Source organism: Octopus sinensis, linkage group LG9, assembly GCF_006345805.1.
Source record: "Octopus sinensis linkage group LG9, ASM634580v1, whole genome shotgun sequence".
In the NCBI taxonomy this organism is placed as follows: Eukaryota; Metazoa; Mollusca; class Cephalopoda; order Octopoda; family Octopodidae; genus Octopus; species Octopus sinensis.
This window is the reverse complement of record NC_043005.1, coordinates 5,711,209-5,734,588: the sequence shown is the minus strand read 5'-3', so window position 1 is coordinate 5,734,588 and position 23,380 is coordinate 5,711,209. Positions and strand designations below refer to the sequence as shown.

At 40.8% G+C, this 23,380-nt stretch overlaps 1 protein-coding gene across 5 annotated transcripts in view; it reads right to left on the bottom strand.

Annotated features, from left to right (window-relative positions):
* The window catches only part of LOC115215625 (monocarboxylate transporter 12), a 76,213-nt gene that overhangs the window by 36,585 nt on the left and 16,248 nt on the right, over positions 1-23,380 (bottom strand). For all 5 annotated transcript variants that reach the window (XM_029784862.2, XM_029784861.2, XM_029784860.2 and 2 more), the window contains exons 3-5: positions 18,620-18,809; positions 1,516-1,642; positions 413-552 (exon numbers count right to left, since the gene is read on the bottom strand). In XM_029784862.2, coding sequence (XP_029640722.1) covers positions 413-552; positions 1,516-1,642; positions 18,620-18,809 — 457 coding nt within the window. The remainder of the gene's footprint in view (positions 1-412; positions 553-1,515; positions 1,643-18,619; positions 18,810-23,380) is intronic.

Here is a 23,380-nt window from a genome sequence, read left to right as displayed (position 1 = left end):
TCAATCTCTCTCTCTTTTCCCCCGCCTCCCCTCCTCTATGTCGCCTTGCCTCTAACTGTCCTCCTGCGTTTAATGTGTTATATTTCTCTCACCTCTCAGCACTATCAGTCTCCCCTATCTCGCTCACTCACTCTTACTTCATCTTTGCCACTTTGCCTCTCACTTCAACTGTACCTCCTCAGCTTCTGTCCTTCCCCTCTCTCCCACTTTGCCACTCCAAGTATACCTCCTCTGCTTAACACCTTTTATTTCTTTTTTTCTTTGTACTTCTCCCTTCAACCTTTTTACCTCATCCTTTGAAGTGTGACACACACCACAGGTATGTACAAAAACAAACAAAAAAAACTAAGCGTATTAATATTATTGATAACTTATGATTTATATATTAGATACATAGTATAAATATATTTACTCTTCTCCATTAATATGGAAGTCAGGGATTTCGTTTTCAGGATTGATGTAAAGGGTAATAAAAGGATTCCAGATAAATGAAGCTACTCCATAACCTGTCAGTACGATTCCAGCAACAGTGCCCTCTTTTTTGGGGAACCACTAGAATAATGAGAGAAAGGTACAGGAATTAATATTATTTACAATGTATTTGAAGAAATAGGTAATGGGAGAGACAGAGAGACAGATAGAGAGAGAGAGAAAAGAATTGAAAAATTACTTATTATACACCTGTAGAGAGTGATAGGGGGTATGAGAGCAAGATGGTAGGATGGGGCAATAAAGCAAGATAAGAGTAGAAAAGAGTGAGATGGATGGAGAGAGAGAAAGAGAGGTGGAAGAGAGTGAGATGGGGGTAGAAGGATGAAAGATGGGTTCAGAAAGAAGAGAGATAGGGGGCAGAAGGGAGAGATGGGGAGTGGAAAGGAGAGACAGGGCAGAAGAGAGAGAGTGAGAAGAGAGAATGAAGGGAAAGAGAAAAAAAAGAATTAAAATTACTTATATTTATTTGTTGGGAGAAATGGGGCAGATAGGGGATAGAAAGAGGGAGAAGAGACAGATAGGGCCCAGAGATGGAAGAGCAAAAAAGGGAGAGAATGAGGAAGAGAGAGAAAAGTAGAGAGAAGTGGGGGAGGGAGAGAGAAAGAAAAGAAAAGCTAGAGAAGACTGAATTTACCCACATACCCAGCAGCCCAATGCTATATTTACCCTCTCACACAATAGCTCAATACCAATCAACTCATATAACCAATAGCCTAATACTATGCTTATCCACATATCCAGTAACCCAATACTATATTTACCCACACAATCAATAGACAATAGTATATATACCAATACACCCAGCAGTCCAATACTATGCTTACCCACATACTCATGTACCTAGTAGCCCAATATTGTATTTACCCAGCAGCATTTTACTTCTTCCTAGAAGGAAGTTATGATGAAACAGTATGTCATGATCAAAAAAGACAAAAGATTTTATGAATGTAAACTATAGAAAAAGAAAATTAATTGAAGTAAAACTTGAGGAAATGAAAAATTTTCCACAAATAGATGCCTTACCTTCATGACACAGTTGATGCTGACAGGATAAGCTATAGAATTACCGATTCCATAGAGAAATCCATAAGAAAATAGCAGCATCAGGAAGGACTTCTTGATGCTGAAATATGTCAGAGCCAAGCCACCACTGAAATAGAATGGCATATATGATAACTTTGTTACAATAGCACTGTAATATAAGGGAGAGAAGAGAGAGGCAGCCGAGGAGTAGAAAGTGGGAGAGACAGATGAGGAGGGCATGAACAGGGAGGTAAAGAAGGAAGAGGAGAAAAAAGAAAACACAAAGAACAAAAATAAAAATAAAAAGGTAATGATAGAGAACAGAAAAGAAAGTGAATCATCATCATCATCATCGTCGTTTAACGTCCGTTCTCCATGCTAGCATGGGTTGGACGGTTCGACCGGGGTTCTGGGAAGCCAGAAGGCTGCACCAGGCTCCAGTCTAATTTGGCAATGTTTCTACAGCTGGATGCCCTTCCTAACGCCAACCACTCCATGAGTGTAGTGGGTGCTTTTTACGTGCCACCTGCACAGGTGCCAGGCGGGGCTGGCAACGGCCACGGTCAGATTGGTGTATTTTATGTGCCACCGGCACGGAAGCCAGACGGGCGGTGCTGGCATCGGCCACGAGTTGGATAGTGCTTTTTACGTACCACCAGACCAGGGATCCTGGCTGGTTCAATTCGATTTCGATTTCGCTTGCCCCAACATGTCTTCACAAGCAAAGGGGGTTGGCAAGGGTGCCTGTCATACGGTCGCATTGGAGTATTTTACGTGCCACGGCCACGAGTCGGATAGTGCTTTTTACGTACCACCAGACCAGGGATCCTGGCTGGTTCAATTCGATTTCGATTTCGCTTGCCCCAACATGTCTTCACAAGCAAAGGAGGTTGGCATGGGTGCCTGTCGTACGGTCGCATTGGAGTATTTTACGTGCCACGGCCATGAGTCGGATAGTGCTTTTTACGTACCACCAGGCCAGGGATCCTGGCTGGTTCAATTCGGTTTCGATTTCGATTTCGCTTGCCCCAACATGTCTTCGCAAGCATGGGGGGTTGGCATGGGTGTCTGTCGTCGGATGAGGTTCTATATCGACTTCGCTTGCCTCAGCCGGTCTTTGTGTCCAAGGGAGGGAAGGCATTCATAAGTGGGCTGGGCTCACTTGTCCTGCCTGGTCTTCTCACGTACAGAATATTTCCAAAGGTCTCGGTCTCTGGTCATTTCCTCAGTGAGGCCTAAAGTTCGAAGGTCGTGCTTCACCACCTCGTCCCAGGTTTTCCTGGGTCTACCTCTCCCACGGGTTCCCTCAACTGCTAGGGATTGGCAAAAAAAATCAATGAAAAGTAATTGTAAAAATTAAAGAAATAAAGTAGGCATGGCTGTGTGATGAAGAGGTTCACTACTTAACCACATGGTTTTGGGTTCTACTACATGGTGTCTTTGATCAGTATATTCTACTATAACTTTTAGCCAACCAAAGCCTTGTTAGTAGATTTGGTAGATAGACACTGAAAGAAGTCAGTTGTTGTTTGTGTGTGTTCATGTCTCCTTCTCTTGATATTGAATGCTTGTTGTAAATGTATGTCACTGTCATATGTTCAGTGTCATTTGTTTACAATGTTCCAGAAAATATTGTTTGAAGGAGTAGGGGAAGTATTACCTAATTGGTAAGAAGTGAGGACATCTATAGAAAATCTACTTCCATGAGTTTTACCTGACCCATGCAAACATAGATCAATGCATGCTAAAATAATGATTTATTTTAACTATTTCTATTTCTATAACTATTTCTATAAATAGTTATTGAATTATTAAAACATTAACATATAGAAATAGTTATTGAATTATTAAAAAGTTATGAATAGTCCTGATGATTGGGGTTGCAGTTAAGACATGCCTCTGAGAAAGACTGAGGGTCTCGGGAACGTTAAACGCACCTCATGAAACACATGTAGAAAAGAAATTTGGAACTGAAATAGTAAGTATTAAAATAGATATGGTGTGATGTATATTAGGATTTGATGAATTGCATGAGGACTTCTATCTCTAAAACACACACACATATATATATATATATATATATATATATATATAAAATGGATTCTCTTGTCGTGAATGACAAATGAGGGTTCAGTAAAATAAAGTGCTAATCATGCTCTATGGACATGAATGTGTCTCTCGAGGCCTGCTGGTGCCTTGTAAACCTTTTGGCAAATGGAGCAAGTTGAAGACTCAGTTTGTATTTTTTTGAGTGGACAGCTAGGCCTGCTTTGCTTTGTGCCACATTTAGAGGAGCAGTGTTTTGCCAACATGCCTTCATGCTTGCACAAAGTTTGTCCCAGTGTTGGAGTCAATTTTGCACAAATCTTTGAAATGAGGAGAAGCTGGACTGGTGCAGGTCCTGTGTTTTGATAGTTTGTTTTCCCAAAAAGAAAAGGGAATGTTGCATCACTTCAGATTGTCTTTTAGTTTGTCTTTGAAGCACAAGAGTGGCCTTCCATCTGACCTTCCTGTTGATCAGATTTGAAAACAAATTCCACTTAAAATCAAATCCAAGATATCCTATTGATACACAAGTGGAATGACCAGAGTGCTGCAAACAGCTAGGAAGGAGGTATGGGTCAAGTGTCTACAAAAGTCATGCTGTCCTGGGTTTGAGCTAGTACTACAAGATGGTATCAAAAAGTAACCAGACAAGTTATGTTTATTAAAAAATAAAACTTATTTACCTAAGTTTTAATATCACCGCCTTCAAAATAGTCACCTTGCGCAACAATACACCAGTACCAGCATTCCTGTCACTTTTGGAATCCAGCCTGGAAGTCATTTTCTGGGTATCAACAATGGTATTAAAACAACAATCTTTGAGCTGACTTTTCATCTAGGGGAAGCGATGGAAGCCTGCAGGTGCTAAATCTGGCAAATAGGGTGGGTGCAGAAGTGATACCAAGTTGCTTTGGCAAGAAATTCAGAAATGAGGAGAGCTCACTGACTGGGTGGATTGTTGTCATGAAGAATCCAATTTTTCACGTCACAGATCCAGTTACTTTTACCTAATGTCCTTCCTCAAATGCTTCAAAATATCATAGTAGAACTCTTGATTGACAGTTTGGCCCTGGGGGAATGAATTCTCGATGAACAATACTGCAGATGTTGAAAAAAACGAGCATGCTCTTGATTGAGCTGCAGCTTTCTGGTGCCTCTTCTCTTGTGGAGATGAAGGCCTCTTCTATTGTGATGACTACTGCTTCATGTCAGAATTGCACCCGTAGACCCAACTCTCATCACTGGTGATGATCCTCAACATGAAAGATGGGTCATCAACAGCATGCTGACGGAGATCTTGACAGACTTTGATGCAGTATTCTTTCTGCTCATTGGTCAGCAGGTGGGGGACAAACCTGGCAGAAATATACTACATGTTCAATTCATATGTCAGGCTACATGGACCCATAGGATAGGCTAACAACATCAGTAATGTTGTTGATTGTCCTCTGATGATCCTCAAGCAGAAGCTGATGAATTTTCTCTACATTTCTGAGGGTGACACTTGTGGCTGGTCTTCCAGGGATGTTCTTCCACTTTTGAAGCACCTGTGCCCTCATCACTGTAATCTTGTCAAAGCACATTCAAAGTCTCTATAGCAGACTTCCCAAGTTTAACACAAAATTTCATGTTGGCTCTTTGTTTTGACTTCCTGTTCATAACAAAATTACAGATTGCAGCATACATGTGATCACAAAAACACAAATTTCATAACTTTCAAAGTAAACACAGTGATGTCTGGAAACTTTTTGATACCACCTCATAGGTCAATCTTGTGAGTAAAATTCGGTACACAAAAATTGTATATAAGTCTGCCAAACACAATGTACCATCAATTGAAAGGGGCTAGCCCAGAGTTTCCTGGCCTATTTTTCCCAAGGCCCTACAATAACTTTCCAGAATGATGTATACCCCACCGGTGATTGGAACAAAAAACAATTTTACTTTTAGTGGTAAGAAGCTTGCTTCTTAACTACATGGTTCTAAGTTCACTCCCATTGTGCAGCATCTTGGGTGTCTTCTGCTATAGCATTGGGCTGGCCAAAGCCTTGCAAATGGATCTGGTAGAATAAGTACTAGGCTTTAAAAAAGGTCAATTCGTTCAACTAGAAATTCAAGATGGTGCCCCAGCATGGCCAGTCCAATGACAGAAACAAGTAAAAGATAATTATTTAATACATAAGAACCTACTGGCAACTCTTATTGAGTGCTGAGTACAAAAAAAGTGAATCACTTTTATGAGAACTTTGTACCTGGCACCTACAGCAGCACACCCAACCACAATTTTCCCATGCCTCACCACAATTTTCCTAAGCCCCATATATTCGTGTATATATATATATATATATATATACACGAAAGCTGCTGCAGTGGATTAAGTGCTTCCTGTCTAACAGAACCCAACATGTTGTAGTCAAAGGAGTCAAATCCAGCCCAGTCGAAGTCAGCAGTGGTGTCCCACAAGGCACTGTGTTGGGCCCACTTCTCTTCATCATCTACATAAATGATATTACTGACACCATCAAACACAGTAACATCAGAACCTTCGCTGATGATTCCAAGCTCCAGAAGTTCATCAATGGCGTGGATGACCGAATAAACCTTCAGTCAGACCTACTGGCTGTTGTCCAATGGGCGGAAAAGAATAACATGTTGCTAAATGAAGACAAATTCGAACTGATCCACTTTGGAAGGGAGGACGCTCTGAAACTCCCATACTCTCTTCCTTCTGGAGAAATTCTCATGGCATCCAACAACATCAGAGACTTGGGAGTAACAGTGGACAACAACATAAGCTGGGCTACACATATAAGCAGCAAAGTTGACATGGCCCGCAGAATGTGTTCCTGGATTCTCAGAACCTTCCAGTCGAGAGATTCCCACGCTATTATTCTTCTCTTCTCCACTTTTGCCCGACCCCACCTTGAATACTGCTGTCCACTGTGGTCTCCCTACACAAAACAAAATATTATGAGAATTGAAGCTCCCCAAAGGTCAATCACAAAAAGGATAGATGGCATGTCAGACCTTGACTACTGGGGTAGACTAGAGAAGCTGAAATTGTATTCACTCCAACAACGCCGTGAACGCTACATTATCTGTATGATGTGGAAAATATTCCATCAGCACTGTTCGAATGATGTTGGCATCACCTTCAAAATACATCCAAGGCTTGGACCACGTGCCATCCGTCCACAACAAAAATCTAAATCGCATCACATAACAACAATACGGCACAACTATTTCACCTCAATTGGACCAGCTCTCTTCAACATTACACCAGGACACGTCAAAAAAGAAACTGACCACACAAAATTCAAGAAGTCTTTGGACAAATTCCTTCAAACAGTACCGGACAAACCACCCACACCCGGATATGTCTCCGCAAACAATAACTTTCTGCTCGAATGGGCCTTGGTGCCCAAATCCTGAACTGAAAGACTTCGCCAGGTGGTGCCATTAAGTTAGACATGGCCTGGGCCAAAACTGGCCAAAACCTTTCTAAGTTATATATATATATATATACACATGTGTATATATATATATATATATATATATATATATATATATATATATACACACACACACATGTGTATATATATATATATATATATATATAATATATATATATATATATATATATATATTATATATATACATATATATACATTATATATATACATATATATATACACACAAGATACACATCATCATCGTTTAACGTCCGTTCTCCATGCTAGCATGGGTTGGACGGTTCGACCGGGGATCTGGGAAGCCAGAAGGCTGCACCAGGCTCCGGTCTTATCTGGCAATGTTTCTACAGCTGGATGCCCTTCCTAACACCAACCACTCCGTGAGTGTAGTGGGTGCTTTTTACGTGCCACCTGCACTGGTGCCAGGCGAGGCTGGCATCGGCCACGGTCGGATTGGTGCATTTTACGTGCCACCTGCATGGAAGCCAGCCAAGGCGGCATTGGCTTTGGCCACGATTCAGATGGTGCTTTTTACGTGCCACCGACACGGAAGCCAGTCGAGGCGGCTCTGGCATCGGTCACGATTCGGATAGTGCTTTTTACGTATCTCCAGTCCAGGGGTCCTGGCATCTGCCGGGTGCCAGTCATAGGATTGGTTCAATTTCAATTCCGATCTCACTTGCCCCAACAGGTCCTGTCGTTGGATGAGGTTCGATATCGACTTCGCTTGCCTCAACACTTTCAGCACACTCACCCCCACTACTGACTAGGTCACCTAGGTAATAGAAGCTATCGACTACTTCTTGTTTTTCTCCCTGGAAAGTGACGAAAGTTGCTTTCTGCAGATTTTCAGAGGTTAATGCTCCCGAGCATCTGCCACATACAAAAACCATCTTCCTAGTTAGCCTTCCTTTGACATTGCTGCACCTCTTATGTGTCCATAGCTTACACTTGGTGCATCTTATAGAGTTTCTACCTACACCTTTTCTACAGATCGAGCAGGGCCATCTACCTGAAGGCGTTTGTGATTTGTCTGCCTTCCTACTTATTACGACTTTGGTTTTAGCTAGATTGACTCTAAGGCCCTTCGATTCTAAACCTTGCTTCCACACCTGAAACTTCTCCTCCAGTTCTGATAGTGACTCAGCAATTAGAGCAAGGTCATCAGCATTAGCAAGGTCATCAGCATGGCAAGGTCATCAGCATGTATATATATATATATATATGTACGTACAGCCATGCTACATGGTAGTGAAACATGGGCCGTGACTGCTGAGGATATGCGTAAGCTCGCAAGAAATGAAGCCAGTATGCTCCGATGGATGTGTAATGTCAGTGTTCATAATCGTCAGAGTGTAAGTTCCTTGAGAGAAAAGTTGAACCTAAGAAGCGTCAGTTGTGGCGTGCAAGAGAGACGGCTGCGCTGGTATGGTCATGTGACGAGAAAGGCTGAAGATAGTTGTGTGCAAAAGTGCTACACCCTAGCAGTTGAGGGAACCTGTGGAAGAGGTAGACCCAGGAAAACCTGGGACGAGGTGGTGAAGCACGACCTTCGAACTTTAGGTCTCACTAAGGAAATGTCTAGAGACCGAGACCTATGGAAGCATGCTGTGCGTGAGAAGACCCGGCAAGACTAGTCAGGCCATAACCCGTGGCCCCTACCTGGGACGTAGTCAGTCCTCCTGTGCATACCTTCCTTCTTGTGACACTTATGAAGACCTGTTGAGGCAAGTGAAAATCAAATCAAAACAAATCAAAATAGATGAACATCAGTGGAATTGTATTCTTTGTGGTACCAGTGCCGGTGGCACACAAGAAAACCACCCAAACATGGCCGTAGCCAGTACCGCATCGACTGGCCTCCGTGCTGTGGGCACAACAAACACCATCCGATTGTGGCCGTTCGCCAGCCACATCTGGCACCTGTGTCGGTGGCACATAAAAACACCATCCGAAGACCCGGCGACGTAGTCAGTCCACCTGTGCATACCTTCCTACTTATGACACTTGTGAAGACCTGTTGAGGCAAGTGTGTGACACTTGTGTAGACCTGTTGAGGCAAGTGAAAATCAAATCAAATCAAAATCAAAATCAAATCAAACCAAATCAAAATAGATGAACATCAATGGAATTTGTATCTTTGTGGTACCAGTACCGGTGGCACACAAGAAAACCATCCGAACGTGGCCGTAGCCAGTACCGCATCGACTGGCCTCTGTGATGTGGGAACATAACAAACACCATCCGATCGTGGCCGTCCGCCAGCCTCATCTGGCACCTGTGTCGGTGGCACATAAAAACACCAACCGAAGACCCGGTAAGACTAGTCAGGCCATAACCCGTGGCCCCTACTTGGGACGTAGTCAGTCCACCTGTGCATACCTTCCTTCCTTCTTGTGACACTTGTGAAGACCTGTGAAGACATGTTGAGGCAAGTGAAAATCAAATCAAATCAAATCAAAATAGATGAACATCAATGGAATTTGTATCTTTGTGGTACCAGTGCCGGTGGCACACAAGAAAACCATCCGAACGTGGCCGTAGCCAGTACCGCATCGACTGGCCTCCGTGCTGTGGGCACGCAACAAACACCATCCGATCGTGGCCGTTCGCCAGCCTCATCTGGCACCTGAGTCGGTGGCACATAAAAACACCATCCGAAGACCCGGCAAGACTAGTCAGGCCATAACCCGTGGGCCCTACCTGGGACGTAGTCAGTCCACCTGTGCATACCTTCCTTGTGACACTTGTGAAGACCTGTTGAGGCAAGTGAAAATCAAATCAAATCAAAATAGATGAACATCAATGGAATTTGTATCTTTGTGGTACCAGTGCCGGTGGCACACAAGAAAATCATCCGAACGTGGCCGTAGCCAGTACCGCATAGACTGGCCTCCGTGCTTTGGGGACGTAACAAACACCATCCGATCGTGGCCGTCCGCCAGCCTCATCTGGCACCTGTGTCGGTGGCACATAAAAACACCATCCGAGCGTGGCCGTCTGCCAGCCTCGTCTGGCACCTGTGTCGGTGGCACATAAAAACACCATCCGAGCGTGGCCGTTCGCCAGCCTCGTCTGGCACCTGTGTCGGTGGCACATAAAATCACCCACTACACTCTCGGAGTGGTTGGCGTTAGGAAGGGCATCCAGCTGTAGAAACACTGCCAGATCTGACTGGCCTGGTGCAGCCTTCGGGCTCCCCAAACCCCAGTTGAACCGTCCAACCCATGCTAGCATGGAAAACGGACGCTAAATGATGATGATGATGATGATGATATATACACACATGTATATATATATATATACACACGTATATATATATATATATGTATATATATACGTATATATATATATGTCTATATATACTAGCAGAAATACCCGGCGTTGCCCGGTTACATTCAATTGAAGAATTAGACTTTTCTGTTATATATATATATGGATACACACACATATATGTATAGTAATATAAATACACGAAAGTACATGAAGTTTGTTAAAAAAAAAAGGGGATCATGTATATACCTCCTGGCTGCTGAGATTATAACACCTCGTTGTAAACAATGTTCCTTGTTTTTCCTTGTGGAGCATATACAAAAAGGTTTCTTTTGGTTCCTACTCTTGAGCAGCCAACATACAGTTGCCCATGCGAGAAGCAGGGCTCTTCCAAGAGAAGACCAGCTACAGAGAGGGTTTGACCCTGAGATTTGTTAATGGACATGGCAAAGCTGACACGAAGGGGGAATTGCAGTCTTCTGAATGTAAATGGAATTTCTGCTCCTGATAGAGTAAGAGGAATTCTTGGAATAAAGACGTCATCACCTTTTCCACATCCAGAGAGAATGATCGCCTCGATAACGTGTGACATTATTTTCTTTATCACCAGTCGTGTTCCATTGCAAAGTCTTGGTGGTTTCAGATTGCGGAGTAGCATTACAGGAGTTCCAATATGTGTGGAGGTAGTCGAGGAGGGCTCCAGTGAATTGAGAAATTCAGGAGGATAGTTCACAACTTCATTTATATCTGGAATTGTATCAACAGACTTGTAAGTGTGTATAGTGCCAGGAAGAGAATGCATTAGCTGTTGATTAATTTTGTTAACAGCAACGTTTTTTGGAGCTAATATTGCTCTTTCACACAGCCAATTGTGATTTTGGTAGTTTTGTGTGAAGTTGGGAAAGACTTTGTTTTTGAGGTCATCTACAGAATTAACAACAGAGGAAAATGACCACACTTCCATTTTTTCTGCAGCATTGAGAGGCATCTTGCCTTCACCAAGTGTCAAAATGTCCTGTGCAAACTTTGTGGACATTTTGTCGCCATGTAGCTGAGCTCTCATGTTAGTGGTGAGACTGAGGATTGTAACATGATGCCACAGGGTAGAGGACTTTAGGCATGCTTGGACTTCATCTGCTCTAGTGCCTTTGGGAATGACAGGAAGAGTTTGCCCGAAATCATCTGACAACAGAAGCGTTACACCGCCCATTGGAGCCTGACAGTCTCGGATATCTTTCAGGGCTCTATCTAATGCTTCCAAAGCTTCCTTGTGAGCCATAGTGCACTCATTCCAGACAATTAGATGACACATTTTAAGTACTTGTCCCTGATCTGAGCTTTTGTTGATGTTGCATGAAGGCATTTCGGATGCTGCTAAATTGAGAGGGAGTTTAAAAGTTGAGTGTGCTGTCCTGCCACCGGGTAAGAAAGTAGCCGCAATGCCAGAGGAGGCTACAACTACTGCAATGTCCTGATGCTGCCTAACTTCTGCAAGGAGAAGCTTTGTAATAAATGTTTTTCCTGTCCCTCCATGAGCATCGAGGAAGAAGATTCGTCCCTCGCGTTGGCGTACACTGTTAAGAATAGTTCTGTAGGCCTGCAGCTGACAATATACTTCACTTGATAAGGTAGCATGTGGTAAATATCTGTTACCATCATCCATTGTCCCTAGTGAGAAGTAAGTTTTATTTCCCTGTGTTGGGAATGAAATGAGAATGAGATGTAAGGGGACAATGTTTTTGAGATTCCGGTTCAAATGTAAGGCAGGTTTGAAAGTCTTCCCAACAGTTATTAGTTGTAGTGGTAGAGTGTTTATGCCGAATATGTACGTATGCATGTATATATATGTATGTATGCCTGTATATATGTACAAAATCCACTGAGAAGGCTTTTGTTGGTCTGAGACTACAGCAGAAGACACATGCCAAGTCACCACACAGTGGGACTGAACCCAGGACCATGTGTTTGGAATGTAGTTTGTTACCACACAGCCACACCTGCCCCTATGTATGTGTGTGTGTGCGTATGTGTGTATGAGTAGATATATTATGCATGTATATATGTGTATATATATGTGTACATATTACATGTACATCTATATATATACATCTACACATAAAATACAAAATACAAAGTTATATCTTGATATCGCTAGTGATAACAATACACAAAATATATAACAGACTGGAATTGTAGGCCCGTCTCTTGCAATTTCGATCAATTGGATCTTGTCCTCCCTCTTGTATAGAAGTGTACGGCTGCAGCGAAATTCATTTTTAGACTTTCTTCTATCGAAGGCATTTTAACAAAAATGCTTCCGTAAAGATGGTGAAAATATTGTCAATTTCCCTAAACAGGGACACAATTCAATTTTTAAACAATAGCCAAAGCCCCTTCTCCGAAAGGGGGAGGGTTACGGTTTACATTTATTTAACAAATGCAACACAACAACGTTTCCCTGACGAGGAACCAACAAACGTGATTACAATAGTGAAACAGTAATAATAATAACAACAAACCTTCTTAATGTATCCCCATTTATGTGAAACCACTTATTCAAGTTCAAGTCATTGATGCAATTTTATATGAATTGCTAATACACACACACACACATAATAAGGGTGAAAAATTGAATATTAATTTGATTAATATGAATTGAAAACCAGTGGTGTAGCATATAAGACCATAGTGGATCTTCTTCTAGCAAAATGGATGACCTCTGTTAATGGTTCATCCCTGTTATATAATACTTTCACTTTAATAGTTTCAGTATTAAAGTGAAAGTGTCTGCATTACAATAAAGAGATGTTTTTGTTTCACTTTTAACATGCAATACTGAAATGGAGAAGATATGATATTGCTGTGGGGTTGCCCTAGGGAAAAAGTTAAAATTTATTTTGCCGATGACACTCCCCGGACCTTAAGTAAGGCATGTATAAAATTTGAATGAAATTGGTTGTGTAGTTCTCAAGTTTTAGGGAAACACACAGACAGACAGACAGACACACACACGTTCTCAGTTTTACATATATATGTATATATATATATATGTATATATATATATATATATATATATATATATATATGTGTGTGTTAGTAATGTACTGATATATGAAAAATATATGGCTTGTGTTAGTAATACCAGCGATTATAATTATTTTTATTTTATCGCAATTTGATTTGTTTATATATATATATATATATATATATATATATATACATATATATATATACATATGTATATATATGTACATGTCGATATATGCTGCATCCAAGAAGTAAGGTGGAGAGTAGGTTCTGCTAGGTTCTTCATAGGCAAAGAACACAGGTACAAGATTTTCTGGGCAGGGAACACTGATGGGGTCGGGGGTGTGGGTATACTTCTTGCGGAGAAATGGGTAGATAAGGTAACTGAGGTAGTCAGAGTATGCAACAGAATACTTAAGATTAGATTAGAGCTCCATCATGGGTTAGCAACCATTATCTCGGTCTATGCCCCTCAGCCAGGGCTACCTGATGGACAGAAAGACCGATTCTATGATACCCTCTTGCAGACTACCGCATTGACGAATGACAGGGACCTTCTCTTAGTGGCTGGTGACTTCAATGGACATGTTGGACAACATGCTGGGGGCTTCCATGGTGTACATGGAGGCTACGGTTTTGGCTCTCGCAATGAGGAGGGAACCAGGCTGTTGGAGTTCTGTGATGCAAATGATCTTATGGTTTGCAATACTAACTTCAGAAAACCTGTCAGTCACCTACCGCTCTGGCTGACACACTAGTCAAATTGACTACATCCTCACGAGAAAAAGGGAAAGATGGCTGCTTATAAATGCTAAAACCTTCTCAGGCGAAGAATGTACCCCACAACATAGAATGGTAGTTAGTGACTTTAGGATCAGGGCTAAATGGATGCCCAGAAGACGACCAGCATGGAGAAGAAGGGTCTGGAGACTTAAAGATCCTGAAATGGACAGAGATTTAGAGACATATTACTTGAAGCCTTTGACAAAATAGAAGGGGATATAGCTTCACACAATATAGAAGACAACTGGAGGTTTCTACAGGACAATCAGCTAAGGGCCACTGACCAGATCTGTGGATGGTACTAAGTCCCCTCTCGATCTAAAATAACATGGTGGTGGAACAATGTTGTTGACAGGTCTATTAGAGAAAAGAAACAGGCTTGGAAGGACTGGAAGAACGGTGGTAGCAGGGAATTCTATCAGACTGCCAGAAGGGAAGCTAAGAGGCAGGTTTATTTAGCCAGAGGGGAAGCAGATAAGAAAAAATTTGCCAATGTTCTGTGCCATGAGGACCAAAGACTTGAGGTATTTCATGTTGCAAGACAGTGTGTGAGAGAGAATCATGATGTTGTAGCAGAGAAATGTGTTCGCATGGATGATGGTTCACTTGCGCTAAATGAGGATGCAAAGAGAGAGGTTTGAAAATGCCACTATGAAAGGTTGCTGAATAAGGAAAATGAATGGGAGAAAGAGAGTCTGCCGAATGTCGACCCAACAGGAGGACCAGCTATCCGAGTTGACAGTACCTTGGTAGATAAAGCAATTAAAAGTATGAAGACAGGGAAAGCCCCTGGCCCATCAGGAATTACTGCAGAGATGCTCAAAATATCTGGCAGTGTCAGTTATAGTCTAGTCACCCGTATAGTTAACCAGGTGGTACACGAAGGAGTCATACCCAATGACTGGTGTAGCAGCATAATAGTCAACTGCTACAAAGGTAAAGGTGACGCTTTAGATACAAATAATTACAGAGATATCAAGCTGTTGGATCAGGTTATGAAGGTCACGGAGAGGGTCATAGCCCAACTAATTAGGGAGAGAGTCAGTTTGGATGAGATGCAGTTTAGTTTCGTGCCAGGGAAAAGCACCACTAATGCTATATTTCTGATAAGACAGCTGCAGGAGAAATACCTAGCCAAAGATAAGCCCCCGTACCTAGCTTTCGTTGATATGGAGAAAGCCTTTCACAAGGTCCCCCGATCCCTTATCTGGTGGTCAATGAGGAAACTAGGGATAGATGAATGGTTAGTGAGAGCCGTGCAAGCCATGTACAGGGACACTGTCAGTAAGGTGAGGGTTAGCAACGAGTACACTGAAGAATTCAGGGTAGATGTAGGGCCCACCAAGGTTCAGTCCTCAGCCTCCTCCTATTTATCATAGTCCTCCAGGCAATAACGGAGGAATTCAAGACAGGATGCCCCTGGGAGCTCCTCTATGCTGATGACCATGCTCTAATTGCTGAGTCACTATCAGAACTAGAAGAGAAGTTTCAAGTGTGGAAACAAGGATCAGAATCGAAGGGCCTTAGAGTCAACCTAGCTAAATCCAAAGTCCTAATAAGTAGGAAGGCAAGCAAACCACAAATCCTTTCAGGTAGATGGCTCGGCTCGATCTGTAGTAGAGGTGGAGGTAGAAACTCTATAAGATGTGCCCAGTGTAAGCTATGGACACATAAGCGGTGCAGTAATATCAAAGGAAGGCTAACTGGGAAGATAGTTTTTGTATGTGACAGATGCTCGGGAGCTATAAATAATACTGAAAATATGCAGAGAACAACTTCTGCCACATTCCAGGGAGAAAAACAAGAAGTAGTCGATAGCTTCTATTACCTAGGTGACCTAGTCAGTTGCTGGGGAGGGTGCGCTGAAAGTGTAGCTACTAGAATAAGAATAACCTGGGCAAAGTTCAGAGAGCTCTTACCTCTGCTGGTGACAAAGTGCCTCTCTCTCAGAGTAAAAGGTAGACTGTATGACGCATATGTACGAACAGCCATGCTACATGGCAGTGAAACATGGGCTGTGACTGCTGAGAACATGCGTAAACTCGCAAGGAATGAAGCCAGTATGCTCCGATGGATGTGTAATGTCAGTGTGCATACTCGACAGAGCGTAAGTACCTTGAGAGAAAAGTTGGACCTAAGAAGCATCAGATGTGGTGTGCAAGAGAGATGATTGTGCTGGTATGGTCATGTGGCGAGAATGGATGAGGATAGCTGTGTGAAAAAGTGCCACACCCTAGCGGTTGAGGGAACCTGTGGAAGAGGTAGACCCGGAAAGACCTAGGATGAAGTGGTGAAGCACAACCTTCGAACTTTAGGCCCCTCACCAAGGAAATGACTAGTGACCAAGACTTTTGGAAATATGCTGTGTTTGAGAAGACCCAGCAAGCCAAATGAGACCATAACCTCGTGGCCTATTCCAGAGGTGTAACCAGCCCACTTATGCGTACCTTTTCCTTCTTTGGACACTAAACTCTGCTGGTGAAGACCTGTTGAGGCAAGTGAAATCAAAATCAAATTCGATGACTGGCGTCCATGCTAGCGGGGTGCAAAGAGCACCATATGAGTGTGATCATTTGACAGAGCGGCTAACCGGCTTCTGTGCCAGTGACACATAAAAGGGCACCATTCGAGTGTGATTGTTACCAGCGTCGCCTTACTGGCACTTATGCCACATGCTAGTAGGGTGCTAAGAGCACCATCCGAGCGTGATCATTGCCAGAGTGGCAAACTGGCTTCCATGCCGGTGGCACGTAAAAGACAGCATTCGAACGTGATCATTACCAGCGTTGCCTTACTGGCACGTGTAAAAACATTTGAGCAAGGTTGTTGCCAGTACCACCTGACTGGCCCCCATACCGGTGGCACATAAAAGCACCCACCACACTCTCAGAGTGGTTGGCGTTAGGAAGGGCATCCAGCTGTAGAAACTCTGCCAGATCAAGATTGGAGCCTGGTGCAGCCATCTGGTTTGCCAGCCCTCAGTCAAATCGTCCAACCCATGCTAGCATGAAAAGCAGACGTTAAACGATGATGATGATGTATATATATATATATATATATACATATATAAATAAATAAAAAGAACACAACAAAAACTGTTCAGACAAAACAGAAGAGCCCTAGCAAGAGCCACAGAAGTTTCAAGGGCAAAATCAGCAGCATCTGCAAATTTTACCTGTAAGGAAACTGCTGGCATGGTGATGATGGTGCAAACTATCGTTTTGCACATGAGAAGCCCTGTCAAAACCGCATGGGCCCAAGACAACAATCCCTCCCAAGAGGAGGACAAAAAGAAAAATTAAGATACCAATGAAGGAAAAATGGCGTGCTGTCTACTCCCGAAAGACGATATGCGGATGTAGTGTGCAGTCTAAAAAGGATACTGCATGGCCCAACAAATGGCCAGCTTTACCCAGATGTGAGAAGGGCAGCAGCTGAACAGCAATCTTTTTTGTGCATGGCACAAAAAATTGTCCAGCAGCTGACCTAACTACAAACACAAAGTTGGAACTATACCTACCACCATACAAGACCACCACCAACAGATGCAGGATGGCCACCACAGACACCAACACACACACCACAAAAATATTTCTACTGAACGTAGGAGGGCTGCTGCGCGGCAACTGTAAAAGGAAAATCTCATTCCTGAGAGACCTTGTGGCACGCAATCAAGCTATATGCATGGCACTCATAGAAATGCATCTTGGACCTGATATAGGGGATGCAGAAATAAACATACCGCAATATGTTGTCATACACTCAGATAGAAAAGTGAAGAGTCATGGTGGAGTTGCAGTGTACATCCGAGATGACCTCACGCCCCAGGTCCTGTTGTCATATTCAAACTCAGTGTGTGACACTCAAATTGTACATATAAGACAACTGAATATCGTCATATGTACTACATATCGCCAACTGGATGCTCCAAATCACACAGGCATGTTTGAAGACTGCCTAACAAAAATAGAAGTTCTCACCAAACTGGAACAACACAACAGTGTATTCTTCATGGGCGACTTTAACTTCCCCAATGTGGAATGACCTGGGGGGACAGATGCTCTCAGGGATGACACACCATCAGCAAGCACAGGCAGAGTCCCTGCTCCACCTCACAAATGCCTCTTTCATGGAGCAAATTGTGCTGCAACTAACCAGGGCAAATAATATACTGGATCTCTGCTTCCCAAACAATATGGACATTATCCATAATGTTAAAGTGATACCGATGTTGGTCTTGGATCACAACATAATAGAGCTGTCTATGTATGGACCAAAAGCCCCTGCAGATGCACAGCCTATACGAAGCATCCATAATCTCTCCAAACTAAACTTTCATAAAGCAAATTTTTATACTTTTGTGGGTCAGATGAGAGTATGTTGAGGCAGATGCCCTTATTTCTTTTAATCATGGTTTTTGTTGGTAATTTCTTCTGAAAATCACTCTCATTATTTCAAAGAAAAAAAGATGAAAAAACAAGTAATGTAAATTAAGATATTACCTCATGAGCCAACCTGCTAATAGTATGGTGATTCTGGAACCAAGTCGCTTCTCCAAGATCCCTGACAAAAACATTGTGAACCCCGTAGTAATAGTGCCAACTGACACAATCCAGATGGTATCAGTATACTGAATGTCCGGGGAAACATTACGCATACGCATATATGAAATGAAATAGGTGGAAAAATTTCCTGAAATTGCAGAAAAGAGACTTTAGTAGACACCATGCTCATCAATAATAATATTGTTGTTATTGTTAAAAAGAAAAAGAAAACTTCTACATTCTGAATTCAAATTCCAATACGGTCAACATTGCATTTTACCCTTCTGGGGCCAATAAAATAAAATACTAGTCAAGTATTGAAGTCAATGGCATCAACTACCTCTTCTGAAAATTGATGGCCTTATACCAAAATCAATAGAGCATTGGAAGAAATACTTTGTAGTATTTCTTCTGTTTTTTTACAGCCTGAACTCTTATCCCACAAAGGTCAACTTTATCTTTCTCCCTTTTGGGGTCAATAGAATAAGGTAGCACTCTTATACTGTGGACAATAGGATTAACTAAACTCTCCTTTCAAAACTGCTGGTCTTGAAATTAAATCTGAAACCATTAAGGGCAGTGGATTGGTAAAAATCATAAGACCACCAGAAATAATACTTAGCAATATTTCTTCTAGCATTTTATGTTGTTCTGAGGTCAACTTTGCCTCTCTCCTTTCAGAATAACATAAAGCATCACTTAAGCACTGAGGTCAATGGTATTGACTAATCCTTCCCTCAAAAATACTGACTGGAGTAAGAAACAAAAGAAAGAAAAAAATATTTTCCCTATCCCACTGTCTAAAAAATTGGTGATGGGAAGACATTGATACTCCTAATCATTCTTCCCACAAAGCAGTAAAATTTGATTTCTCACATAGAAAGAAGTTAAGAAATTTTTTGAGAAAGAAACAAGTGTTTATCGATTCCCAAAACGATGAAAGGTGGGAATTGGACAACATAAATGGCCAATAAAATACAGTGAGGTACTTAGCTTACTTTTTCCTGCAATCCAAACAGTAATGTTTATAATAAAGGCCAATAAGAGAGCCCCAACATGGTGGTTTGAACTTCTAGAAATAAGAACCAAATCTTTCTTAAATTACCCCCTCATCATCACTAACTAAAACAAAGAAAAAATGAAATTATTAGATAATGTAATCTAAAGTTACATACTACCTGGAAAGAGACAAGATGGTCATAGCTGGAATTCCATTAATAACAGGTCTACATGTTCATGGTTGACCAGTAGTTAAACAATAACAACATTTAAGGTGATAGATTAGCAGAATTATTAGCCCAGCAGAGTAAGTGCTTTTCCTCTGGTTCTTTACATTTTGATTCCAATTCCCACCAAGGTCAAATTTACCTTTTATCCTTTCAGGGTTGATAAAAAAAATTATTGGTGCTAATGGCTTTGACTAACACTCTTCTCTCAAACTTGCTGGTACCAAAGTTTGAAATCATTTATAAACTCATCAATCATATAACTGTTTCTTCAGAGCCAAGTATACTACTGTTATACTGCCTATAATAAATATCACCACCCTGTAATGCCTCAGTTGGTCATATTGTGGTGATGGCAATAGTAAATCATTATGATCTTGCCTCTTAGGACAATAATAAATGTAAGGAAGACCTTTACCCTCACTCTCACTTCATTTTTCTCACTAGGCAAACAAGAAAGAAAACAAAATTAAAGTATATCTCAAGTTAGTGTCAGTTTCAACAACATGCATTTCTATTATATGATCAACTGGACTGCTCTTACTTATTGAAGACCAAGGCCTCAAAATCTAAGGGGCTCTGGCCAAGGTTTATGGGGAACTGTGAGGGACCTCACAAGTGGAACAGCCAAAGGCCTTTCATCTGGCACTGTATTCCACATGTATCCTTACCATAATCCCTAAGCAGACCAGATGTCACTGGAATCAATATTTCACTCTGGAATCAATCACACACACTCATACTAGACTCATGCACACTATCACTTGTAGACACAGTCACTGATTCACAATCACTTGTAGATTTCTTTTTTAAAAAACAACTCTAGAGTTGTTTGCTTAGAAGCTTTTTTTTTGCTCTCTCTCTATTTTTTGGAAACATGCAGAAGCATTTGTTATGGTAGTAGAAACTTTTGCACTTTATTCAAAATTTGGATAATGAGCTTGAAAAATTTCCAAGACCTTATCCGAATGTTGAGATTCTTCCATGAGTCTTTTCAATATGAATGCATTAACTGGCATTTCTTCAACTGTCCTTTTCCTCTTCTATTGTTGCCTGCTTCAGCATTGCAATAAATTCTTCATTGCACATCTATATCACTTGCTAACATGTTGAGATTCAATTCATTTGCCAGGTTTACAATTTTTTCTGTTTCTTTTTGTACATTCTCTCATAGTGATTCAAAACCCTCAAAATCATTAAGAAATTGGGGCAAAGTTTTTTTCCAGATACCCTTCATATTGTTTTGAGTGGTATCATCTCACACTTTTCCTATAACTTTTACTGTGGTATAAATGTGATTTTCCTTCTTCTTCGTTTCTTCATTCAGTACTGCAGATGTGTAGTGTAAATAATAAGCTTTAAAAGTTGCAATAACACTCTGGTCCATTGGTTGCAAAAAAATAACTTTGACATTAGAATGGAGACGTTGCAGAATTGGAGGGTAGCTAGGTGCATTTCAATAAGCAACATTTCATGAAATGGAAGTTCGTTCTTATCACAATATTTCTTAACTTCCAGCACAAAGTGATATGAAAACAATTTTCCAAATAATGTTGCCGTAACCCAAGTTTCTTTATTAGATTTCCATATGACTGGAAGGGTATTATTTAAGACATCTTTAAGTGCCCTAGGATTTTCCACTCAATAAACTAGCATTGCTTTTAATTTTAAATCCCCAGATGCATTTCTTCCAAATAATAATGTCAGTTGATCTTTTGCAACATTAAAACCAGGTAACACAGATTCTTATCAACGTAACCTCTGGATGACATATGTTTCCAGAAAACACCTGTTTCATCGACATTAAAAATCAGTTGTGGCATGTAAGCCCACTTCAATTATTTCTGCCAATGTTTCTGGAAATTTTTCTGCTGCATCAACATCAGTGCTTGACACTTCTTGCACTTTGACAAAATACCACCCATGTTGATTTTTAAATCAACCAAACCATCCTCTGCTTGCAACAAAAGTTTTGTTTGTGTCACCTTTCATTTCTTTAACCCCTTAATGGATTATCCCAAGTTCACTTGTGCTTCACAAATGTATCTTTTTAGAATCAGACAAGTATACTTGGTCAAAATTAACTTTTAATTTTAGCACTCAAACGAGTTTATTTGTTTTATGTCGTTTCATTTTTGAGCAATCATGAATTTACTCGCGTTGACGTACACCTGGCAGCACATATTCTGGCGCCATTTCAAAGAATTTATGCTTCTGAGTTTTGAACTTTTACTTTAGTGCATACTCAGATTCAGGAGGAGGTTGATGTCATTTTAGAACTGTTTCTTTTTGATTCCCTATTATTTATACAAATAAGAGAATTATTTACGCATTTTTTTCTCAAAATGGATGAAGATTTAGATATATTCAGCGATCACGGAAGCGATTTTTCATTTCACGATCTGGAAAGCTCTGGGAATGAATTAGACATGTCTAGTTCAGACTCTGACAATTTTTCAGAAGACAACAAAGAAGATAATCAGATAGATGCACATGCATAGCATGAAATCAATTGCTTGTCTGATTCGAAGAGAAAGCAGATACATGTGTGATGTCTGCAAGATAACTTTGTGTGTAACTCCTTGTTTTAAAAATTATCATTCTAAATAAACTATCTATTTCATTTAAAAAAAAATTTTCATTGATTTAAAAGCAATACATCTTATAAAAAATTGAAGATAATTAAGTTATATGTATTTTTCCAATGTCCGAGTTAACTCGTTTAAATCCAAATGAGTAAAAGTACATTTTAATTTCTATAATAAAAAATAATGGAAAGAAGATAAAAAACATTTTTTTTGTAATTAACACAGTGTATATAATTAAAAAAAGGAAAAAAAAATATGCTCTGAAATGAAATGCCATGTCAAAATAATTGATCCATTAAGGGGTTAAGCATACTGAAAAGAGACAATGCTTTGCTACAAATTGATGCTTGATTAACATTCATATGCATACATTGTGTTTTGATATTTCATTTCAAAGTTTTTCCATTTTCGAAATAATGCTTCCAGCATCTTTTTGTTACAAGCCCAGGTTGATTGCAAAGGCTGTGCATTTCTCACTTGAGATAAATATCTTTGTTTTTCTTTGAGAACTGTGCAGACAGTTGATGAATTAAGTGAAAATTTGTCGCAAATGTTTTTCACAATTGTACCACCATCATGCATTTTTACAATTCTATACATTGTTTCCAAAGTGATGGCTTTTTGTTTCCATCAGTGTCTGTTATAAACTTTTGTTTAGACATATTGGGCAGGTTTAAAATTCTCTTGCCAGCTTGAATCACTTCACATTACTGATAGCAACATGACTTGCCTCTTCTACAGACACTGTAAAAAAGTGTCACTCACCGATCCTCTTGCAACATCTCTCTTTCTCCCTTCCAGTCAATTACCCTTCAACCATACAATATAAAATATGTGGCACAAAGAATTAGCTTATAATAATTTCTTTCAACAAAGCACACATGCAAACTAAGACACAGAAATTT